This window comes from Micrasema longulum, unplaced genomic scaffold (genome assembly GCF_059751315.1).
Source record: "Micrasema longulum isolate JH-2025_06_02 unplaced genomic scaffold, ASM5975131v1 h1tg000802l, whole genome shotgun sequence".
In the NCBI taxonomy this organism is placed as follows: Eukaryota; Metazoa; Arthropoda; class Insecta; order Trichoptera; family Brachycentridae; genus Micrasema; species Micrasema longulum.
In genome coordinates, this window is record NW_028277994.1 from 95,858 (window position 1) to 121,076 (window position 25,219).

The 25,219-nt window shown below is 32.9% G+C and overlaps 1 protein-coding gene across 3 annotated transcripts in view; it reads left to right on the forward strand.

Moving 5' to 3' along the window:
- Reck (Reversion-inducing-cysteine-rich protein with kazal motifs) overlaps positions 1 to 25,219 on the forward strand; it is a 70,724-nt gene that overhangs the window by 3,623 nt on the left and 41,882 nt on the right. For all 3 annotated transcript variants that reach the window (XM_088230644.1, XM_088230647.1, XM_088230646.1), the window contains exon 2: positions 1,599 to 1,654. In XM_088230644.1, the coding sequence (XP_088086770.1) occupies positions 1,599 to 1,654 (56 nt within the window). The remainder of the gene's footprint in view (positions 1 to 1,598; positions 1,655 to 25,219) is intronic.

A 25,219-nucleotide genomic window follows, 5' to 3' on the forward strand; every position in this document is an offset into this window, starting at 1 on the left:
TCTAGTTGCGAATTTTCATACAAATATTTAAATGCATTTTTTATTTAACACACGACGTAAAAAGAGCAAAATGAGAGTGGCTACTCATCAAAAGTTTATATATGAATAGTAGCTTATGTGTAAATATTTTTATTTTTTGTAAATTTTCTTATACTTTCAAAAAATATATATTTCCATTTTTTTGGATATAATGTAAATTACTGATCTTTCTGGCTGTCAACTATATCTGTAAATTCATTGTTTTTTATAAATTTAGATGATATTAAATAAGTAAGTATAATTTTAAATCTCCACCAACAAGCTACAAAAAGTAGCTTGGTGGGATTTAAGTTTTAGTAAATATGAGAAAATTGAAATTTTAAAAGCTGTAAAAATGTTTGATTAAGTAAATTAATAAAATAATACAATTTTGTTTTAAAACATAATTTATTTTACTTTATTCGGGATTTTTATATCTTTTACATAAAAAAATAAGTAGAAATTTATTCAAATACTAGAGCCAATAAGAGAAAAAAAAACACGAATTATCCCATTTTGTACTGTTTTATTCTTGTCCAAAATTCAGCGACACTTAGTTATTTTTTTATGCCACTTCCCTTTTTTCTTTCTAGCTTAGCGGTACATTTTTTATCTTTTTCTCTTACTTTACCTATATCTTTTTAAATTAAGCAATTTCTAACAAGAAAAACTATTTTGTACGCTGTCTGACTTTTCTTCATATAAACGAATTACCATGATTTTTCCCTGAGCGCACTAGGGCGATGATTTTTTCTACAAACTATAGATACCCAGTATTGACGTGTTTTTAAAGTTTTTTTTGTGTAAATTGTTTTTCATAGAAGCTAAACCATCCAAATAACCTCAAAAGCCCCTAGTTTTATCTGCCGTCTTCGAACTATTTTTGCTAACTTTCCTCTATGTGCAATTGACATTCCCCCAGGGCTCCGATTTCAATAGGAAGTTAACATTTATCTTCAGTTTTATCTAAACAGTAAAATAAAGTTTTCTGTCTGAAAAGCAGAATATAACATGTACAATTATAGGTTACCGACAAAGATACTTTAAATTAATGTTCATGCAAAAATACTCATTTTCGTACCAAATATCGGTTTTTCTTAATGAACAGTCAAATATTTTGTTAATTTCCCATTGTAATCGGGGCCTAGGACTGCCGCGGGCAGATGGTTGTCTGAAGGATCCCCTCAATGTCTTCATCTTCGTCCTGGGTACAAACGTGATAACTATTTTTTAAAAAGCAAAACTTCGATTCAGACATTCGAACAAATTCGATTCAGTTTGGGAGAATATAAGACCTCGATTTCTTCAATTTTATTCGGGGAGGCATCTGCGAGAGAGTGGCAAAAAAAATATAATCACGTACATATTTATCAAACCGCTCTTGACCGCATATCCTCTTAAATAACACAAAATACAGTTCTCTTTTTAAAAAACATTACAAATTAATGACGGACTTTGACAAGTTTTCTTTTTCTTATTTGCACAGAATTTCTCATGTTTAACAAAAACCGTTACGAAGCCAGTAGCCATTAATAATAATTAATAAAAATCGATCATTAATAATTTATTATTTTTTTCAGAGGTATCTTCCTGCTGCTCAGTCGCTTCAGGATCATGCAGAACTGTCTGCGAAAAGGTAATTCAATTCATTGTTTCAACTTTCATAATTTTTTTTTAATTTGCTGAATTTTGTTACATAAGTCATTTTGTTACATAAGTAATTTTGTTACATGGGTAATTCATCATCATTCGTACCTAATGGTTCATCAAAGGGCACTTCATTGGTACAGCAACTCCAGCCTATGTTGATAATTGAAGACATGAACGGATGAAGGCGTTATGTCGCAAATTTTCAAAAATGTTTTTTTTTTACATAGATGCAGATTTCCCGTACAACCCTTAAATACAAAACCAACTACACCATCAATAAGGAGCAGAAACCGATTTTGAAATCGAATGTAGGTGTTTTTAACATAACTCAATAACTGCGCTGGTGTTTACAACTTTAACCCCAGATATCTCTGCTTTTTATTTTTGTCACATAACGCCTTTATCCAAAGGCCCTTGCATCACATACGGAGGGTTCCGGTTCGATTTCCGGCGAGAGCAAAAAACAATGAATATGATTTCTCTCAAGCCTGTCAGGAATCGAACCCGAGACCTCTTGCAAGGTCGGCAAACGCGCTGATTATTAGACCACGAGGCGGACTATTACCAATATGACACTACAATAGTTTTTTTGCATTTTAAATATTCATTTTAAGTAGACACATATTAACCAAAATCCTGGAAGAGCATTTTGAACTCTATGGCTACTCGGGTAAAAGTCCTGAAAAAGGAAACTGAGTGGGGATAAGGCTGCTTCGTAAGTTAGCGTGTTTGCCTTCCATGTTCGAGATCCCGAGTTCAATTCATGGAAGGTTAGACGTGAACTTTTTTTAAAAAAGAAACATGTCTGTTCTTGTAATTTATTAAAATATTTTAATTTTGGGAGCCATTTTCAAGGAGTTGTAAACAAGTCTCTATTAGATAATTGTAATAAAGTTGTGGTAGAGCGGGAAGTGAACCTCGGACCTTTGATACGCGAGCCTACGACACTACTAGCCACGGAACTACAACCCAATGAGGAAATTCAATGTGTTTTTTAAAAAACTTTTGTCGTCCTCGTGGTGTAATGTTCAGCGCGTTTGCCTACCACGTAAGAGGTCTCGGGTTCGATTTATGACATGGTGGATATGAAATATTAATTTAAAATGGTATTTTCGCTCTAGAATATTTCATAGTCCTTGGACTGGTACCTGAAGCGTAAGACTGATATCATGTTACCTTCATGTAACAAAAATGATTTAGATTCGCTGCGATTTCGTGTACCACTGCAATGCCATATGCACCATTAGGTGCGGAAAGGGAATGATGATGATGAATTTTGAAAAAAATAATTCTTTCGTATTATCAGCACCATGATTTTTAAAGCTTTGTAATTTTGAAATGACTCCGCCTGTGGTATAGGAGAGTTAGCTTCCCGTAAACCAGAAATTTATCATAAAACTATCATTCGTTGGTTCGTAAGAACTTATAATGTACCCATTTAAAGATAGTTTATTTTTATTAAAATCATTTTTATCAATTTTTTATACATTTTCGAGAAATTTCGCCGTACAATTTGATTGCTCTAATTTTTATAGCGCGTAAAAATACATTATTTATTTCCAATTATCGGTAGCACTAAACTTCCTCATTCAGTTTTGAAAATTGTTTACGCTTCAATATTACATTGTGCCTCGACTGACACCTGCAGTGTAAGACTGATAAGCTTATCATCCATGTAACAAAAATGATCCAGATGCACTGCAATTGAAGCAATGCTGTGACATATGTACCACTGGGTGCGGATCTTAGATAATGTTGATGATGATGCAAAAATTGAAAAAAAAATACTAATCAGAGTTAGGTATTGATTTGGTCTTTTCATTGAAAATAAACTGAAAAGTGTCCTTTAGGTGGTTCCTCACAAAAAAATCGATATTTAAATAAGCCGAATAAAATTATCATTTATATTCTAATTAATTACTTTTAAATTTGCCATATGTAGCCGTGTAGTTAATTAAACATATTAATATACTTACCAGCGGACCCTACAGACTTTGTCCTGCCCGAACGTTGGCTTGCCTGCTTTTCATCTAGGTTCTTGTTTGTGATTAAATTCCAAAACTAAAAACTGTTGATATTCATAAAATATTGAATTTAAGTAGGTACTTGTTGATGGTTGAATTCCAAAGCATAAAATATTTTTTTTTTAAACATGGCATTCTTTTTGCAAACGTCAAACTCCGGTCGTCTCACCAACAAAGTGGTGTATTTTTGTAGGAATACGATTTTTAAACATGTATTGAATTTAATATTCTTTTAGTGTTACCAAAAATCTAATAAAAAGAAATAAATGGGTAGAAGTTATTAGGAATTTAAGGAAAGAATCTGATTGAGATCCACAAAAAACAAATGCTGTTTGTAAACATTAAAAAACAAACTACTTTTACACACAAAAAAACAACATGTTTTTTTGTGTGTAAAAGAAGCAACCCTGGTAGATCGATGAATAAAACATTTATGCTCCTAACTTTTTTTTTAAACATTCGATTGAAGATTTGAATATTTACAAACACGCACAGCGCAAAGATCTATATTTCTCTGAAAACCGCACGTAAATCGGTTAAGCCGTTTAGGAGTACGGTGACATCACACGTACTGAGGAATTATATATATAAAGATGTTTTAGAAATTAAATCAGTCAGGTCGGGTCAAAAGAAATGTATGGATGTTAAAAGTTATTCGAAGATTAAATAAAACATCTGTTGCGCTCGACACACTGATCATGTTTCAAGTATTAAAAGATACCAAATGTAACACCATAAAACAAACAAAATGGCACTACAACCATGGCGAATGGAACTGAAAACACATGGGCAATGGGCATTGTGAGAATTGTTCGGCTAATGGGGAACGTGCACTTAGCGGCTTGTTCAAAATCATAACTAAAATATAAATTAGCTAAACTATTAATACGATTCATTCAGAATGTGCCATTTGTCTTGATTTTAATATCGAAAAATTTGGTGTTGAGAAACTGATTATTATTTGTATAATTTAGTATTTTGGATCCTAAAGGGGAGGAAGCCCTGTGTAGGCATTTTGCCAAACCACAGTGGCTTTCCTAAATGTCTACTGGTTAACTATTCCGAGTTGATATAATAACTATAAAAACTTTGTTCTCTGCCAGAATTATATTATATTCCGAAAGTTTTGTAGTTTCATTCCAAATTCATAACCATTATCCGGAATTCGAAGTACCTACTTGATAACAATAAACTCCCAAAAAATTTGAAAACTTTTTTACCGCTGTGTCGTCATAATTTTGAAGTTATTTTTCATTTGATTTTTTTTATTTTTAAAACAAACAGTGGTACATATTTATAGTTTAAAATGTATGAAATATTGTATGGGCACTATGTCACGTATTGCAAAAAAAATGATAGACACAGCCCGGAAGTCCCAAAGACCGGATTTTGTCATTATATTCCGGAAGTAGCTGTATTGTCTTGGAGTCGTTTGATAAACATGTTTTTTCGGCTATACAACAAGAAAAAAAAACGATTGTTAAGCATATGTGATTATCATAAAATTACAGCTAGATTTAAATAATAATAATTAAATATTAGATTTATTTTTTTCAGTATTCCTGACTGATTGTGTATTTAATAACTGTCCAAATGATTATTTCATGTTATTGCTCCCATAGTAAATCACATTAATCTTCGTGTTTGAAAAAAACTGTAACAGCATGTGTCTGACTTGACTAAAAAAAACCGTTTGTTAAGTAACACGTATTTAGTATAAAGTGCTAGTTGATACGCGGGAAGGTTTGATTTAAATATGGGAGAAATATCACCTTTTTGCGGGTGGAGCAAATAAATTATGGAATCTGAAATTTATCGCATTGGAGCTCCGCCCACGCTTCTCGGACATTCTATGGACATGCAGCTGGAAGTGAATTTTCGGATCAATGCAAATTATATCCCAAAGGACACATTGTTATGGCGCATAATAGCGTGCAGTGGCGGTGCGATATAATTCAATTATGTTAGACAATTCACACGGATTTTTTCAATTTTCAACTAAAGGCCACTTAAGACGATCGTAAAAATCCACACAGTACGATAAAATAACATAGGTGGATTGATATTTATTGCATTAAATTATTATTTTCATTTAATAGTAGCAGGTTAACGCACTTACCATTACACCACTAGGCCGACTAATTTCCACTCGATTTCTTTCTCCGCTATTTTAGTCTAAGAGTACCTGCCGAATATATATTTTTTAAATACAAAATAATAAAATTAATGTCAATCCATTCTAAATTTACCGTGTCGTGTATTTGGAAAATATGTACAAAATTTCGGCGGCCTCCGTGGTGTAGTGGTCAAGACGCTTGACTCACACACGGAAGGTTCCGGGTTCGATTCCTGGTGAGAACAGAAAAAATAAATGTGAGTTTTCTTAAGTTCTATGATATAATTCAGCACTGTAATTGGGCCTGCTGGCCTGTTGTAGTGCAAAAAAAATGAGCCTAAGGGAATGTAATGTGATATGATCAAAGGCGGCGCGTAGCTCGTAATAACATAAAATACAAATTATCATTTATACATGTTTACACGTGCAGAAACGCCCTTACTCACATGCATCACACAAAAAATACACACCACTGTTTCTGAAAATCAATTGTAATTGTGAAATTATCTCAGTTTATCAAAATTAAACCGTTTTCGAAATTTCTAACATAAACATTAAAATATTGAAAAATTCGGAACCTTGAATGATTTGTTAAATTCTTTCAAAAACGTCTTTAAACGTTTTTAAAATTAATTACATAGTAATATTCAATCATTTTATTTATTTATAGATATTGGAAAAAAAAACAAATACTCAAATTTTGGTGGTCTCTTTGAACGAGTTTTAAATAACTGGCTGTTAGTAAATGGAAATCAAGTTGCGGTAGAGTGGGGTTCGAACCTCGGACCTCTAATTCGTCACGATCACAACCCGTTTCAATGAACGGGTTGTGGTCCCGTGGCTAGTGTCTCGGACTCACGGACCGAAGGTCCGTGGTTCGAATCCCACTCTACCCCAACTTGATTCCATTTTCTAATAGTGAGTTATTTACAACTCGTTGAAAATGGCCCTCAAAATTAAATATTTGGGTAAATCATAAGAACGCAAATATTTCTTTTTTTACAAAAAAAAAAAAAAAATGCAGACATAAGTTCGTAAATAACTGAGGTATTATTATATCAATGGTTTTTGTTAAAAACAAACATCCATATAGTTAGATAGAGTTCAGAATAATCCAGATAGGTAGTAATCGGAAAGCGTCTGAATTTAATAACAATTTTTTTGTCGAAATAATTTTTATATACATCGTTTATTAGTTACATTACAAAGTAAAGTCCCTAGAACGGGCGTTTATTTGCCTATTTGGGATTGTTATTTCAATGTAAAATATATGCATTGTTAAAATTTAAAATATAATGTATCTGCTATATTCCAGGTACATAATGAAATAACTCTAAAGACTATCATAGAATAATTTTAAAAAATAATTCTAAATGCTGATTTTACTAATCTAAAAAAGCATTTTTTGTTGCACTGCTATTATTTGGGTAGGGGTCAATAAGGAACTTTAGCCCTACGGGAAATTGGATCCAATAAATGTTTTTTTCTTGCGCGCGATAAAAATTGAAACATTAAATTATACCGCAAAGCTTTCTGAAAATGTACGAAAAAAATAATGAAAAACATTTTAATAAAATCGAACTACTTTAAATGACGTCCCTGGTTCATATGAATTAACCTATGATATGAGAGTTATGGAAGACTTCCGGTTTGCTTGCCGTGGATGGACCAATGCGAAAAACTGATCGCGAATAACCGGAAAAGAACCTCTGACGTCACACGCGAAGCTATTTCTGAAATACATAACGTTAAAAAATCGTAGCGCTGAAATGTAAGAAAAAAGATTTATAACAATTTTAATAAAAACGAACTACGGTGCATGACGTCACTAGTTCTATCGAATCAACCAATGATAAGAAAGTTGTGATAGGTTTTCGGTGAACGGTAAGTCAACTGACGATTCAGCAGAACTCATTAAGAAGAAGGGGAAGAGAACTTGAGACGTCACACGCGAAGTAATTTCAAAAATAAAAAACTTTAAAAAGTCATAGCACTGATAATACGATACACAAAAACTTAAAAACATTTTTTTAGCTTAGTTTAATAGTATATTTACAAAAAAATATATATTTAAAAAACCACTAAAGCTAGGGTTTCCTAGGACAGCGGTGCCCGTATCTTTACGGCCGTAGTGAACGGTGATGCGGTGGACAGCCGTCGTAGAGGTTGCTAGAGAGTGGTTTTATTTTTAAACGGTGTTATCAACACCGTTTTCCTAGAAAACAACTCTCTAGTCACCGTTACGACGGCTGTCCACCGCATCACCGTTCACTACGGCCGTAAAGATACGGGCACCGCTGTCCTAGCAAACCCTAGCTTAACCCGCAGTCATCATAATCATATTCACTACTCTTTTCACACCTAGTGGAGCATAAAAACATTAAATGCATCAATAAAAAAAATATCGATCACCTGTTACGTAAAGGGTGATCAGTCTATCGCTTCCAGTACTAGTCCAGGGATAGTAAAATATCGCGATGTAAAACCACCCCTATGACAAAAAACTCTCGCTGCCCCTCTACCAGGAATCGAACCCGGGACCTCAAACTTTGTAGAAAAGCGCGCTAACCACTACGATTCGAGGCAGACTTATTTCCGATTGAATTTTTTTTTTAGGATTTTTATCCGAGAGTAGTAATAGAGTAAAAAACACTCCAGGATTTTGGTTCAATTTTACACACAGATCTGTACTCTTCATCCGCCTGGACATGGTGTCCTCAGCTGCAAGTATTTTACCTTCGTTGGTTTTGGGCTACTAAATAGGAATATTGTTGATGATATTATGGTGTTGGTTCGGTAGCATCAATGTCAACGCAGCAGTAGGTATGATATGCGGATCACGTGCGTTCAAGGAAGTGGCTAGAGTCGCGCGAGTCACTCGTTATTATTAATGGGAAAATTAGCATGAGCGTGGTGAAATTTTATTTTGTTTTATTTTTTAAATTTTATTTTATTTTTATTTTTTATTTTATTTTCTTTAATTTAATTTAATTTAATATAATTTAATTTTTTTTTTTTAAATTTTATTTTATTCTATTTTGTTTTTTTTTTTTATTTTATTTTTTTTTTTTTTATTTTATTTTATTTTTTTTATTTTATTTTATTTTATTTTATTTTATTTTATTTTATTTTATTTTATTTTATTTTATTTTATTTAATTTGATTTAATTTGATTTAATTTGATTTAATTTGATTTAATTTTATTTAATTTAATTTAATTTTATTTTATTTTATTTTATTTTATTTTATTTTATTTTATTTTATTTTATTTTATTTTATTTTATTTTATTTTATTTTATTTTATTTTATTTTATTTTATTTTATTTTATTTTATTTTATTTTATTTTATTTTATTTTATTTTATTTTATTTTATTTTATTTTATTTTATTTTATTTTATTTTATTTTATTTTATTTTATTTTATTTTATTTTATTTTATTTTATTTTGTTTTATTTTATTGTATTTAATGCATAAAATACACAATTTTATCATAGAGCACAATTACAATTTTTTTATGTCCGAACTTGCTAGAAAATTCTGCTTTAAGTCGGGACTCTTCCATGTATAAATCAATAACATTTATTAACATATTAAACAATATATAAATAAATAAATAATAATAGAAAAATATTAAAAATTTATGCACGTCGAAAAATGAATGCAGGAAAATTATATAATAATACATGGCAATACCGATGCCATTCGTCATTCGCCAATCGTCAAATATTTTCTTCATCCTTCTAACTCTATATGAAATTTATTGGATTTTTCAACGATGTTTTCAGTTTGTCCAATTTTTTTAGACCAGGATTGGATTCAACCCCCCAAGGAGCAACACATCGTTGGTAAATCCACCTGGTCCAAGAAGAAGTATAAAAAATAGAAAAAAAATTCAGGCGTTGCCACGTAAAATAATTCAATCAGATGAATCTCACCCGCATCAATAAAGGTTTCAGCTTTTTAACTTCACAAACATCAACAAATGGAAGAATTGAAGGAACAAAGATGTTCAAATATAGGCAGAATAGTGAATGTTACACAGTGTGTAAAGTGGCCGCTTAAACCATCAAATGTTTTCCCTCTCTGTTGCAACAACATTAAGCTTGTAGTCACTTTAAAACGCCCAAAATTTAGTGTTTTTAAAATACACAACGAAATAAAAGACATATGAGTAATGAGTAAATTTGTTTATTTCTAGCACTTTTTGGTTTGTTGTTACATATATTATATAACTTATATGTAACGATTCTTTAAATTTTAAACACTTAGTTAAGATTAACACAACGAATCATATTGTTTTCCAATCAAAATTAGATTCAGTTGTAATCATGACATACATTTTTAGTTTTGACGTGAACATAAATTATAAGCTTTATTTAAAGCAAAAGCGCACAATAAAATTAAAATAAATTCTCGATCGTTCCTTACATTTAATACATTCAGAAAGACAGATTTATTAGCAGTATTAAGCGTATCGGTATTTCCAAAAATACATTTGAAAAATATTTTCTTGTCCACAGAAAATTAACACATTTCCCAGCAGCAATAGGGCGTAGCGATATCTCGTACCAATTCAATAAGTTTACCCATCCATCACAGTAGAAGGAGGTATATTATTATAACACCAAATAGAAAGATAAATTCCTTTCTGCATTTTGGGGGAAGAGCTTCCTGGAATGGTTCTCTGGTAGCAGACACCAGGAGTGCATTCGAGCGAGGAGATGTTTCTTCCAAGTTAAAATAGCTGGCGGACTGATAAAATGCATTGCCACCTCGTTAGTTACAAGTGGGGAGATAACTCAAATTAATTGCCACGCTTACTTGCGTACTGTATACTGTATACATGCGAGTAAATAATATAAGCTCTCGCGAGAAACGACCACTTAGAAAAAAATGACATAATGTATGGATCTACTTAAAATAATTTATATATTACAATTACCATTATTAAAAATGCATTATAATTGACAACGGAAGCCATTAACGATAAAAAAACTTTTTAATTCTTCTTAAATGATTCAGCAATTAAATTTTATCTTAGAAAGTAAACAAATTTAATACACGCCTTAGTACTTATTTCAATATTGTATAATTAAATGTATTACGTTACAATATTATTTATACCCACAAACAGGCCATGCCTTTGTGGGATTTTTTGTTTACTATTTTTACAATTAATATGTATTTCATTACTATGTAATTATGCTTCATTTTTTGAAACTCTGTTTTATCCCTTATGTTTATTGTAAAAAAAAAAATAAAATCTATTGATCTCGTTTGCTGTTCAATATCTAAATTTTAAACAATGTTTTTACTAACGACAAATTTGTGTTCTAGTCGCATTATTGTTTCTTTTGTTTTATGTTTATAATGTATTTTTATTTATTTCATTTGTATTATTCTATTTGTATATCACTTTATACCTAAACGTAAACTAATAGGTATACGAATGTATGTCATAGTTGAAAATAATGTAAAACCTAGTTATTTTATTAAATTATTTTTACATTTACACATATTCATTTGTAATAGGGAAATATAACTTTTTTTTAAATTTTCAATTAATAAGGGTCTATGAAATACTGTTGAGTAAAAAAATGTTTTTGTACTTAATAGTAGTATACAAAATATTTTTCAATTTATAAATTTAAATTCCCGCGAAGACGATCCATTGCATTGACCTCGCCCCTAATACGTCACAGTTTAGTTAAATGTTGGATTATGTTTGTGCCCATTTCAATTTAAATAGAACATCGTCACGAATCTTGACGTTACAATTCAGGTCAAACATGTCGCGTTTCGTAAAGACGTGTATTTTACAATTCCGTTTTTAAAATTATGTATGGAAATATTTCTTCACAATATCCATATTGATTTTGAAAATACAATTAATTTTTTAAAATCCGTTTCACATGATTTTATCGGTATTCGTAGTATATTGTATTTACCTATAATATAATAGTTTCATAAAGCGAACATTACAGAAAATACCTAATATTATGAATATTTTGTTTACCAATGTCAATTTTTTTTATATGTAAACGGAATCTTCTTATCCGACAATATAATTAACAAACTTCGATCATAGTTCTATTTTTATGATCTATTATCTTATTCTTATTTAAATATAACGATTATAATTTATACCTAAAACATTATCATCTTCGTTTGTCGATTTACTTACCCGATTCATGTCCTCTCTATAATCCATAATAGGTGGAGCATGTGCTATCTCTAAAGTCTCTCCTGGGCTGCTATTCTAAAGGCTCTCGTAAAGAAAAAGCTTTTATAATGCGTATATACATACAAAATACGCGCTATGAAAGTGTTGGCTACGGCCGCGAAAGCGTTCGGAATAGCGGCGCTGGTCTCTATCAGTGGCGACGTATTTCTATGCGCATCTCAAGTACCTAAGCTACGTATTCTGTAGTTCAGACGCTAGGCCAACAACAGCCAGCAGCTGAATAAATGAGAATTGATGCCTCGGAAGAATTCTCAGTGTTCAGTAGTTTTAGGAACGTTGAGATAAGACAACGGACACGGTAACCTCCTGTGAAAATCGTCATCGAGCGAAGGTGGGTCCTGTTGTAGTAACGTGGACTCACGGACCAAAGGTCCCAGGTTCAAATCCAACTCTACCACAATTCGATATCGATTTTTCCTGCACAAGCTATTTACGGCTTTTAGGAAATGGTCTAAACCTTTTAATATTTGAGTAAATAATATATTTTTTTGAGATTTTTACAGCTATTACATAAACAAAATAAGTAGAAAAATATTAACAATACTAGAGCCAATTAAAAAAAATCCACTGTAAATCTAATGACACATGTGTGTGACGTTTGTATTCATGTGTATGTGAATGTGTGTATGCGTGAATAAATGAGGGAGAGGGTACATGTGCGTGTGGGAATGAATGTGGGAGAGGGTACGTGTGTGTAGGTGCGTTAGTTTAAAAAAATAATTGTTTAAAACTTGTAATTATATCAAAAATGGTACAAGAAAGAGCTTGGTAAAAAGTTTGAAACCTTTTTGTTAAAATTTAAATCAAGAAATGTAATAAATTGTATTTTTAAAAGTATGTTAAATTTCAAAACCGTATTCTGAAAAAAAAAACATTTTATTTTAAAATTTAACTTATACACACTGAATGAATAATGTGCGACGAGTCCCACACAATACGGTAGGTAACCACAAAATGCAGTAAATACGACATACTGTCAAAAATAAAACAATGTTTGACAATACGCGAACGTTGATTCAAAACGAACATACAAATACATATTATATGCAACAACATAATATATAAATAAGAATAACATTTAAGTTTGATAGAAATTATTCGAATTATAAAAATCAGGTGTCACGAACAGTTGGCCCGCAGTACGGGGATACATAATTATACTAAAAGATCTTCTCACTATAAAACTTATATTTATTCAGGGATAGGAGCAACAGAGATGAGAATACGGACAAAGAAAATTTATTACCTATGGCAGTTTTGATATTTTTGGTAAATAATAACTGGTATAATAACTCTAGTTTTTTCGTTAAAAATATTTGGCTTAGCTATAGTTTATTTTATTACGGCAAGAAAAAAAAAGAGAAAAACAAAAGAAAATTTAGAGGTTTAGATCTTGGCCAGTCAGATATTTTATCGATTCAGGAACTGCAGTCACGAAATCTGCTGGATCGCCAGGGCAGCCCCTTGCTGGGCAATCCTCATCGATATGTTTGATGACCACAGTTATCAGCACATCTGCCGGTGCCACACCTGACCCTGTTGAGGCTGCGCCATGTTCTCCCGAGAAAGTCAAGCCCCGGTATTTTATCATTGATGAAGGGATGGTGTGTAGGTGAGGCTCTGTGCTCGACTCCATTCTCTTAGCCATGAGTTGTTTAACTTAAATGCATCCATGCGCAGCTGCTTAGCTGTTTTTCCTACTGCTGATGCCTCCCGAGAGCCTTGACCGCGCTTGCCTGATTTACAAAACATCAGTTTCTCTCGGTCCTGGACGACTACTGTTGACAGTAAGTCGCCAGTCATGTGCGCCAGCGTGCATTTTCGATTTAGTGACCACAAAATAGCTCACTTATGATATTCCGAGATGAAGTGGCAATTTTCTGACCGGAACAACACGTCAAACGCACAAATATCGTAATATTTTGAAAATAAACGAACACTGAAAACGCATAACCGATATTTCTTAGAGAATTAATACTGAATAAAAGCAACGCATAGTGTAAATACTGTTTTGTCTTTTAAATAACTGATTTTAAACATTAATATACAAATAATGCATTGACATAAAAAACATGCAAAATGTAATATAATATATTAAAATCTATGACATATACGTATTCGACATCTTGAAGTACTGTGGTTCGTTCTCGATTTTAGGAACGCATTTCACTAGAGTCTTCGACAAAAATATGAATGTGTAAAGTTGAATAAAATATATGAAGTTTTGATCTCCGACGGTAACTTCTCTAAGATCTGCAGAGTCTCGACATGACAAATAATTCCGACTGAGGGTTGCGGCGGTCACAGTCACACATGTGAGGAGTTGACGTTTTTTATCACTTTCTTAGATGTCTTGTATGAAAATAGATCAAGCGGATAGAGGATATAATACGCTGGCCGGTCCCGCGTCCCGCCACTCGCACTCCCGCCTGCGATGACCTTTATTTTATCAGTGTTTATTTTGGCGCCCACTTGATTATACCATTTATAACATTACTCACTACTCACTTTCTGTTACTTTGATCATGAGAAATACAAGTGAATTATTGTATGAAATATTATTTAAAAACATGCTCGTAAAATACTTCCACACCACGCATTAATAAATACAAAATACTAGTTACCGGGGTAATATTTTAGTATTGGGCTTGTTTGAGTAGGTTTCCGTATTATTTTAGCCTCAATTAGCGGAGGATCGTTACGCGAGATAAGTGCCATTGACGAAGTAAGATGCAAGATACAAGTCATGATGAGATGTCAGTCGGTGTTCGGCGGTCGGTGGTCGGTGTCATGAAGAGGGATCAAAGCATTCCACCAAACAACGTCTGTTTTCAGAGATTCCAATTCCGACGCATTTTTGGCAACGCTTCAAAGAAAAGCGGCCGTCGTTAACGATAGTCGGGGAATATGGCTAGCTGCTTACTGAAAATCACTACAAAAATCATTTCATTGACAGGGAATTACATTTTGTCGTGTCGCTCTCCCGGCACGCGGCATCTGGAAGCGATGGGAGAGGTTGTTAGTTGTTAGTACGCTCGCTCACGTACTATGCGGTTATTACTGACTTCTGACTTCTCACTACTCTTTTCCGGACTCGAGAAAACTTGCTGATTTTATTATGTTATTTTCGTGTAAGCTCGACTATCAAATATTGAACAGAATAATAAAAATCTCTAACACGCATTAACACGTAATAATTTGCCCACGCTCGCTCGTGTAAACACCAGAGATAAAATGTTCATGTATTTGATTATTTTTGGCAGAGTGGAGAAAAAGTCGGAAAACATTGTTTTCAAATACAAAATATGAATTGCATATGTATTTTACTCTTCATTTTTTTATAGAAGTTTAAAAAAATTACAGAAATCCATATTTTACAAAATTTCCGAAAACAAGATGCTTGTCCAATGCCATAAATTAAAAAAAATCTGAAGTAAATAAAAGTTTTTTAAATAAACAAACATTCATATTTTACAAAATTTCCCAATAACAATATTGTTCAACAATGTTTGAGTATGTCCAAATGCTTAATACAAAAGTCAACAGATGGAAGAGTTGAGGAAATGTGGATGTTTAAGCATGGGCAGAATAGTGAATATTGCAAAGTGGGTAAAGTGGCCACTTAAACCAATTTAACCAACTATTTTTAATTCTTTTTTTACTGATAATATTTCATTGATTCCAAACTTTCAAAATTTTCCTTCTTTTAAAAAACATGCACTATCCTGGATTCAAAGTAAAGATATGAACTATTTTTTTCTATGATTTATTTTGTTGCCCTTTATATTAGAATATTTTTGTGTTTTTAAAAATATTTTTTATTTCCTTTTTTAAGTTATACAAAATTATTATAACTGTCCATTATTTACTTTAGGAGCAAAAATTCTTTAACATTCTCTTGTATACATACCCACGAACAGGCCATGCCTTTGTGGGATTTTTTTGTTTACTATTTTTCTATTAATATGTACTTCATTGAAATGTTACTAAGCTTTATTTTTTTAATACTCTGTTTTATTATCATGTTTATTGTAAAAAAAAACAAAAAAAAAATTGAATAAAAAATTTTTAAAAAAGCCAATGACAGGTCATAGGCCCTGTAAATGCCTAGACTTCCATATTCCCTTCTTAAAAATGTTTTTCCTCTCTGTTGAAATAAATTTAAGCCATATTGTTCTTTGATTTACGCGCGCATATGTGCAGTATTACTAAAGCACAGAATTATAATTCCTCCTCGGTAGTTTTTTGTAAGTACTGAAAATATTCAAATAATCCTATGAAACCCCTTCTAATCTAACTTTCATTGTGTTTAACGATTTTCGTGATAAATTATGTAAAAAAAAAACTGTAATATAAATTGTCAAACGAACCGAGAGCATGCTCCATTGAAGGGGTAGACACGTGAAAATATCATACATGTATTATTAAATAAACATAAAAAACATATAATTGTAAAACATTTTTTATTAAAGAAAAAAAATGTGCATATCACCATAATCATTATCTTTCCGCGCCTAATGGTACATAGGGCACTGCACTGGTACAGCAATCGCAGCACATCTTGAAAAAAAATGTTACATGGTGGTATGATGATCAGTCTTGGGGTTCAGGTGCCAGTCCAGGGACTATGAAATATTTTAGTGTAATAACACCTTTTTAAAAACATTAATATTTCATGTCAACCATGTCGGGAACCGAACCCGAGACCTCTTGTATGGTAAGCAAACGCGCTGACCACTCCGGTCGGAGGAAATGTGCATATGCAATGAATTTATAAATAAAACATTTTTTTCGTAAAAAAATCATGTACGTGTGTAGTTATATTACGTTGTGCTTGTAAACGCCTTTTAGGGGTACCTTAATTACCAAAACAAATAAAAGTTAATGCCATGAAATTAACAGTATACAATTAATATAGTTGGCAACTTTTTGGTTACTAGGTTCTGTTGTATATGTGTTTTATAAACTTTGAACTGGAGTAAAAAGTGATAAAACTAACACTTTTTATTACATCACAGTTTACTATGGAGGACTCACCAACTTCAGTTGAAATGCAAAATTCGACACATCAGATGTAATGTAAATAAACAATTCTCGTTTATTCCCGACTGTATGTAAATATTTGTTCTAGATTGGCTGTACGGTATGAGTACATATTATGGAACACAAAAGTATTTACATATTGAGATAATATTATGAACCAGCTTACTCGATCTTATAAACATCATCAAAATGATTTCGTCACTTGATTAAAACACAATATTGCTAAGTAGCATGAATTTGTTTGGTTGTCCAAAATTACAAGAATCGATCAAGTTACTCATTATCACTCTTTCCGCATCCAGTGGTGCGGTGCATATCATTATTATTCTGTCTGATGACATAAGACGAGTTGCAGGAAGTGGTTGGATGCGGTTGGGTCAGGAGTCAGGAGAGGAGGTTGTGGAAAATTAAGGGGGAGACCTATGTTCACCATAGGTCAAGAGACGGCTGATGATGATGAATACGATATTGGATAAATAAAAATGTAATATTACCGTATAATTACAGAAAAACAAAAAATGACAGATAAATTGAATGTAGTTATGCGGAATCCACAATTTTGGAAAAATTAGATATTGATGTTATCGGGTGCAGTAAGGTCGATTCTGTGTTCTGCTAAAAACAGCCAGACCGCTTTCATGCAAAAAAACTGTATTAATCACCTTCGGAAAAAGATGTCGATCACAAAAACGGCATTTCTCAATTCGCAGAAAACACCCACAAAACTAGAAAAATCTTATGGTACTTTAAAATATTTTAAACTGGTTAAATACATAATAAGATTCTTGTTTGTAATATTTGAAAAAAACGCATGTATTTATTGCTTATCGTTTGTTAAAGTCAAAAACATTCCAACTATTGTGTAGATTTTATTTTTTATTTTATTTTATTTTCTTTTATTTAGGAAACATACAGTACAGTTACATAGTTTTATATTTTACACAATTAGACTTAACTCTAATGGACCAGTGAAGTTTTCATATTATAAAGCAATTATATGATAGGTTAATTATGAAAGTATAAAAAAGAGAAAGAAAAAAAATATAAATGAAAGTTGTTTAAAAATTAAAATTTAAGTAAAAAAAGATATTTTAAATTTTTTGGTTTGTAGTGAGTATTTACAAATGGAAATAATATTAAAAATGAAGAAAATTTGTAAGAGTAATTAAAAGTAATTAATTTATAATTCACTCTCTTCACAAAATGGCTATTATCTCAGTTTCACTTTTCTATGGCTGGCTGCTTTCTGTATAACTACGTTCAATTTCATCATGAATAGGCAGGTACTAGGAATGAAGCGAATTTATGGCCAATGATCTTATTTTTTTGGGCCTTATCGGTTTGAATTATTTGGCTGGTGGAGGTGGTAACGGTTCTGGTTCTCCCGGTCGGACTTGTTTCTTCCGGTTTACTAACAAGCTAATGAACTAACATACCCTATCGCCGTCAGAATTGGGAAAATTTGATCGAGGGTGACAGAGAAATGTACTGGTTACTCTGACGGCGATCGGGGCATTGAAAGCAGTAAATGTAAATTCAAAAAATAAAAAAACGCGAATCTTTTGAACACGAAGATTTTTTTGAAAAAATAAATAAATTTACCGTTCATTACAGCTAAAAAAAATATGTTGTTTTTGCAATGTGCGGATCTAAAAAAAGGCCACAAGACCTTTAAAACAGATTCGGGTAAGTAGGTGGGGGAGCTTTTAATGAATATATATTGAATTCAGCAGGCAAAATTACTTAAGAATCGGCAGAATAGTTCATGTAACAAAATGACTGTCAACCAGTGTTGTGATGAGGAAGTTCAGTGGTTTTTATTTTTTTTTATTTATTAATAGACCAGTAAACTAAGTTAAAAAAATATTTTAAAAAATGTATCGTGTTATCAGTGCTATGACTTTTTAAAGTTTTGTATTTTTGAAATTACTTCGCGTGTGACGTCTCAAGTTCTCTTCTCAATGAGTTCTGCTGAATCGCAGTTGACTTACCGTACACCGGAAACCTCTTACAACTTTCTTATCATTGGTTGATTCGAAAGAACTAGTAACCTCATGCAAATTAGTTTATTTTTATTAAAATTGTTATTCTTATTTTTTCTTACATATTCATGAAACTTCGCCGTACAATTTAATGCTCAAATTTTTACCGCGCATACCTTTTTTATATTCAGTTTCCCGTAGGGCTGAACTTTCTCATTGTTCGCTTCGTGGTCAAATGGTCATCGCGCTTGTCTACCATGCAAGAGGTCTCGGGTTTGATTCCCGACGTGGTCTACATGGGATATTTAGAAAAAAAGTAGTTAACCTGTCCCTAAACTGATATGAAGCATAAGTCTGATCACTGATCACCTTACAATAATGTAACAGGTGATCGAAACACGTTACATTTAGTGTTCCAATGCAGTGCCCTATGCATTACTGGGTACGGATAGGGAAATGGTTAAAATAAATGACTGTTTTTTTACAATTTTAGTGTTATAATATGTTAACATAATAGTGTAGGTCGAATGTGCGAATTTGCAATTGCATAAAAAATGCAAAATATTTTTTATCATCATGTTGCAAAAATTATCGCGGTTTAGATAAGAGTGTAAAAGTTAAAAATAATCCCTCTTTTACTTTAAGAATTTAAAAAATGTGGAACTTCAAACATTAGCATGATAGTAAATGTTATACAGTGGGTAAAGTAGCTACTTAAATCAACCAATGACAGGTCTTGAGTCCCGTAAATGCCTAGACATGCATGTTCCCTTCTCTGAAATGTTCTTCATCTTTCTTGTAATCTTAAAAACGACGTTGGAGGTTGAATCCAGTCCCTGTTTAAAAAATATTTGGACAGGGACAAAATATTGTTGAGTAAAATATTCCTTTGTCGTAATGTGCGCTTTCTACCGAGTATTCTCCATACTTTTCTCAAAAATAATATCAAGGCTCGTTAAAATATTATTCTTCCAGGAAATATTGAAAGGGGTTATTCGCTACGTGTGTGGTATCCTGTACCTCGCGATGTTACTTGAGTTAGGTCGTCTGCGATCCATGACAATTATATTCACAAATCAATATTTTAATGTTCGTAGGTTTTCACGGCCTTCAGAATATAGATAGTGTTTTTCTGGGTTATTATGCCGTGTTTGTGGGCTTTGTATTGCCGACGTTTCGGAGCACATTGCAGTGTCCATCTTCAGGGCTGAATGTATGAGTGTAGTTTTTAGTGTGTTTAATTGTGAGGAATTTGTACCGTGTCGCAGTCGGGCAATGTATGTGGTTAAGTGTGTGGAGTTTGTACCGTGGGCTTTGGAAGCACCGGGTACCATGAGGTTCGTAGTCGATGATGGGTTACGACTACGAACCTCATGGTACCCGGTGCTTCCAAAGCCCACGGTACAAACTCCACACACTTAACCACATACATTGCCCGACTGCGACACGGTACAAATTCCTCACAATTAAACACACTAAAAACTACACTCATACATTCAGCCCTGAAGATGGACACTGCAATGTGCTCCGAAACGTCGGCAATACAAAGCCCACAAACACGGCATAATAACCCAGAAAAACACTATCTATACAATATTTTAATATTTAACGTCCATTATAAGTGAGCTACATTGAAAGCCCACTTACCGGATCTGTTTTAAAGGTCTTGTGACCTCTTTTCACATCCGCACAATGCAAAAAAAAAAACTTTTTTACTGTAATTAAAAAAAAAACTTTGTTTACAAAAGATATTTTTTGAATTTACCTTTACTGTTTTCAATTCTTCTATCGCCGCCAGAGCAACCTTAGTATATACAGTCGATTCGTATGCCACCCTCAATCAAACTTTTCCAACTCTGACGGCGATGGGGTATGTTAGTTTTTTAATTTTTTTAATATTTATTTTACATAAAACTTAATATTTTTTCTTTTCTATATGAACACCTCACTGGGCATAACCCTTGTCGAGGCATTCATTAACAATATTTTTATTTTATGTTCTAGTACATTATTAATAAATATAATATTACTACTACTACTACTACCATCATGCCATTTCTCCGTAGGGGTAGGCAGAGAGAATGGACCGCCACATACGTCTATCCTGGCATACAATCCTAGCCTCTTCCACATTCATACATCTTGTCATACATGCCCTTCGGTTCTGTCTGCTTTTGACATGACCAGACTTAAGATTTTGGTTTATCTGATCATGCCACGTCTTCCTTGGTCGTCCTCGTCTAACGTTGCCGTTAATTTTTGCCATATATACTTGTTTTACCATTCTCTCGTCGTCCATTCGTTCTACGTGACCAAACCATCTCAGAGACCCTTTCTTAATCTTATCAATTATACTTGTCTCAGATTTACACTCTCGCCTGATTTCATCATTCGTAACCCTGTCATACATTGATTTCCCACACATTCGTCTAAGAGATCGCATTTCAACCGCGTTCACTCGGCTTTCATCCTTCCTCTGCCAGTTCCATGTTTCACTTCCATACATAAGTGTTGGGACTAAAACTCCGTTGTGCACTGCCAGTTTAGCTTCGATTGACATATTTTTATTAGAAATTACTGTGCTTAGTGCTCCGTTCATTAAATATAATATAATAAATAAATACAATATAATAAATAACACTGTATGGATATAAACATAAAACAAAAATAGCAGACATGCAACAATAATTGCGAGTTCAAATATGCTACTGTTTTGGTGGGGTGACCGACTCAAGGCAGTTCTCGGGGCCCAAATCCAGAAGCCATTTTTAACAAATAATTTTAATTTCTGTTTATTTGTATTAGCTTGTTAGTAAACCAGAAAAAAACAAGTCCGATCGGGAGAACCTGAAACGTTACCATCCCTCCACCCTCCAAACGTCTTAACGGGTTTAAACTGTGTAACTCGGTTATAAGCTTAGACTATACCCTGTCTGCGTAAACTATAAGTGCGAAAGCACTACAATTAATGATATGAATCATAACACGTTTAAACATGTGAGTCGAGGTCCTGTAAAAAATTGTTCATAAATTCGCTCTATTCTACTCTATTTCCACTACCCTAGTCAAGAAGAAAATCTAGCATCAACCTAAGTGAGCTTACAAATTTACTAACCGCTGCCCTAGTTCTAGTATGTTCAATAGACCATTTTCAGACTCAAAAAATGCTGAAAATACGAGTACTATTTAACAACGGAAAAAATAAAAATGCTTTAGGTACATGGACGCGTAATAAGATAATGAACATATTGGCATTCATAACTCAATTTTGCGAAAAATGGTCTATTGAACATACAAGAAATAGGGCAGCGTTATGTCTCCTTTTTGATCGAAGTATTATGGCTATTTTAAGATACTCGTACTTCATCATCGTTCATCGTGTCCACAAAGAGCCTTCATGCATCTCTATCGGCTGGCAGTTCCTGTGTGTCCTCCCAGCCGGGTTCGCGTCCTGCAGTTCTGACATAAAATGCCGACGAACAGTCAGCAGTGGACGTCCAGGACGTCGAGGATCTGATGCCTTGTAAAGTAGGCGAACGTGGTTAAGGCTCTCAGGAGGCATCCGCAGTATATGGCCCAGCCAACCGTATCGCCTCCGCTTGATGACAGTGTCACTGGAGTTTTCCGCGTCCGTTCTCTTATTACTTCATTCCTCACATAGTCAAACCACCGCACACCCAAGATTTTTCTGAGACATCTATTTTCAAAATTCAGTTTTTTGCTGTATTTTGTTGTAGAGGAGAATAGGTGTTATGCAGGCGTTATATAGGTGGTATTTGGTTTTCACTGAGTCCAGATGTCCTGATTTTCCGATGTCCAGACAGCCTTTATACTGTTGGATGTGGCGCCTGCTACTCCTAGTCGCACCCTCAGTTTTTTTTAAAGCTTAACTTTACATTATTACACAAAATTACATTAATAGCCAATAGATTTTTTCTATTATTTTTTTAATTTTCCGAAAATGTTATGCTTACCTTATTTTGGTTTGAGAATAATATCCTTGTATACATTGTTTGTAATTCATTGTTTGTACGAAGCGATGTACAAATATAAATAGTAAAAAATATATATTTACGTACTACCAGAGTTTGAAGTGCATAATATATTTATCACATAATATTTATTCATAAACGGTTCAAAGAACCTTTTAGATTTTTTTTTTATGGAAATAACCACAGCAGATTGATGAGATTTATAACTATATTTTATATTATAAGAGCATCTAGCCGTAAAAACATTACACCATAAAAAATACATTTAGTTTTTTTTTCACCCTTTTTTTTTTTTTTTTTATTAATAGAAAAAGAAATATTAGCGTTCTTATAATTTACCCAAATATTTCAATTTTGGTGACCATTTTCAACGAGTTGTAAATAACTCACTATTAGAAAATGGAAATCAAGTTAGGGTAGAGTGGGGTTCGAACCTCGGACCTCTGATCCGTGAGTCTGCAACACTAGCCACGGGACCACAACCCGATTCAAATCAAATTTTTACTATCTTTCTGGGTGTACGGATCGATATGTCAAAACTGCCTTTCTAATACCTCGGTAGATAAATACAGACGAAAGCTAAGCATGCAGTATTGGTAATAATTGTTGTTGTAAAGTTATATAAAAATCGTGTTCAAGCAAGTATTTTTTGCTTTAATTGGGATTTATTTGAGTTTATGATCGCTTTGAAGTGGCCATTTTTTATTGAAAACTTTTATAATTAAGAAAAGAACGCGGAGTCCAGTTTGAACGGGACCTTGTGACAATCGCGATTCGCTTGACGCGAACGTGTCGCTTCCTAAAGAAAATGTCTTCCGACATTGGCGGCAGAAAAAAAACACTTTTACTGTTTAGTTCGTACTTTTTACAATTCCAAAACTTCTTAGCATAAATTAAATCATATTTTACGTGAATACAAACGCCGTCGCGTTTTCATTTTCGCATTACTGACGTGTGAACTGCGGCCGAATTTTGGTATTGTCCCGGCGTTCTGTCCTGCGCGGTCGACGCTGTTCACGGAGCTGGGACATGACAATATTATTGTCGTATTTATTGTATTGTCCACGCGTGAACGGCCTTTTACTTAGAAAATTATATGTTTAAATTTATTTTTTAAATTATGTATAACCAAAAATTATTACAGATGACAAATTATTTTGGCAATTCCAAAACACCTACATGGTGTCATAAACTCAGTAGTATTCTGTAGGCATATTAGGCAATAAAAAGGATACTCATACTCAGTATCCAGCAGTTCCTATTAGGAACGTGCCAAGAATGCAAAGCTTATAATAAAATTGAATATTTTGGGGACGTCGGCGTTGCGTCGTTTGAAATAAAAATTTAAGGTTTTAAACGTCATAAAATTTTAACACGTCTCCTGCTATTTGTGAAAACAATAAAAATGATTTTAAAAATGATAATGAATGTTTCCGGTAAAATAGAAAGGAATCTTAGAAAATAAATTTAGGGCCTAAAATAAATCTCTCGAATTATTCGTTATACCTAGAAAAGACCTTTACTGATGCGGGTGTAATTGATCTGACTGAATTATTTAATTCGAAAGGTTTCAGCTTTTTAACTACGCACAAATTAAAAGTCGGAGAATTGAAGAAATATGCATGTTCAAACATAGGCAGGATGGTGAATATGACACAGTCTGTAAAGTGGCTATTTAAACCAGCCAATGAGAGGTCTTAAGTCCTATAAGTAATAGTAATAACAATGTTTTAAGTACGTTTGCAGCTCATTTACTTCACAAAAGTCAAGGGATGGAAGAGTTGAGGAATTATGGATGCTTAAAATGGAATAAGCAGAATTGTGAATGTGACACAGCGTGTAAAGTGGCCATTAAACCAGCCAATGACAAGTCATAAGTCCTGTAAATGCCTAGATTTTCACGTTCCCTTCCCAAAAATGTTTTCCCGCTCTGTTACAATAAATTTAAATAGTAAATTACTTTACTTGGGGTTATTTACTTACAGATATATGTATGCGCGAGGTAAACTACGGTATCTCCAATATCAGGGGTGCTATTCTGAATCTTTTCTACCCCCTAGAGTGCGATGAATTTGGGGATTTTTATTTTTTGTATGCGTTTACACATTGCTTCACATCTGGCCATACTGATGATTAAACGTCAAACAAA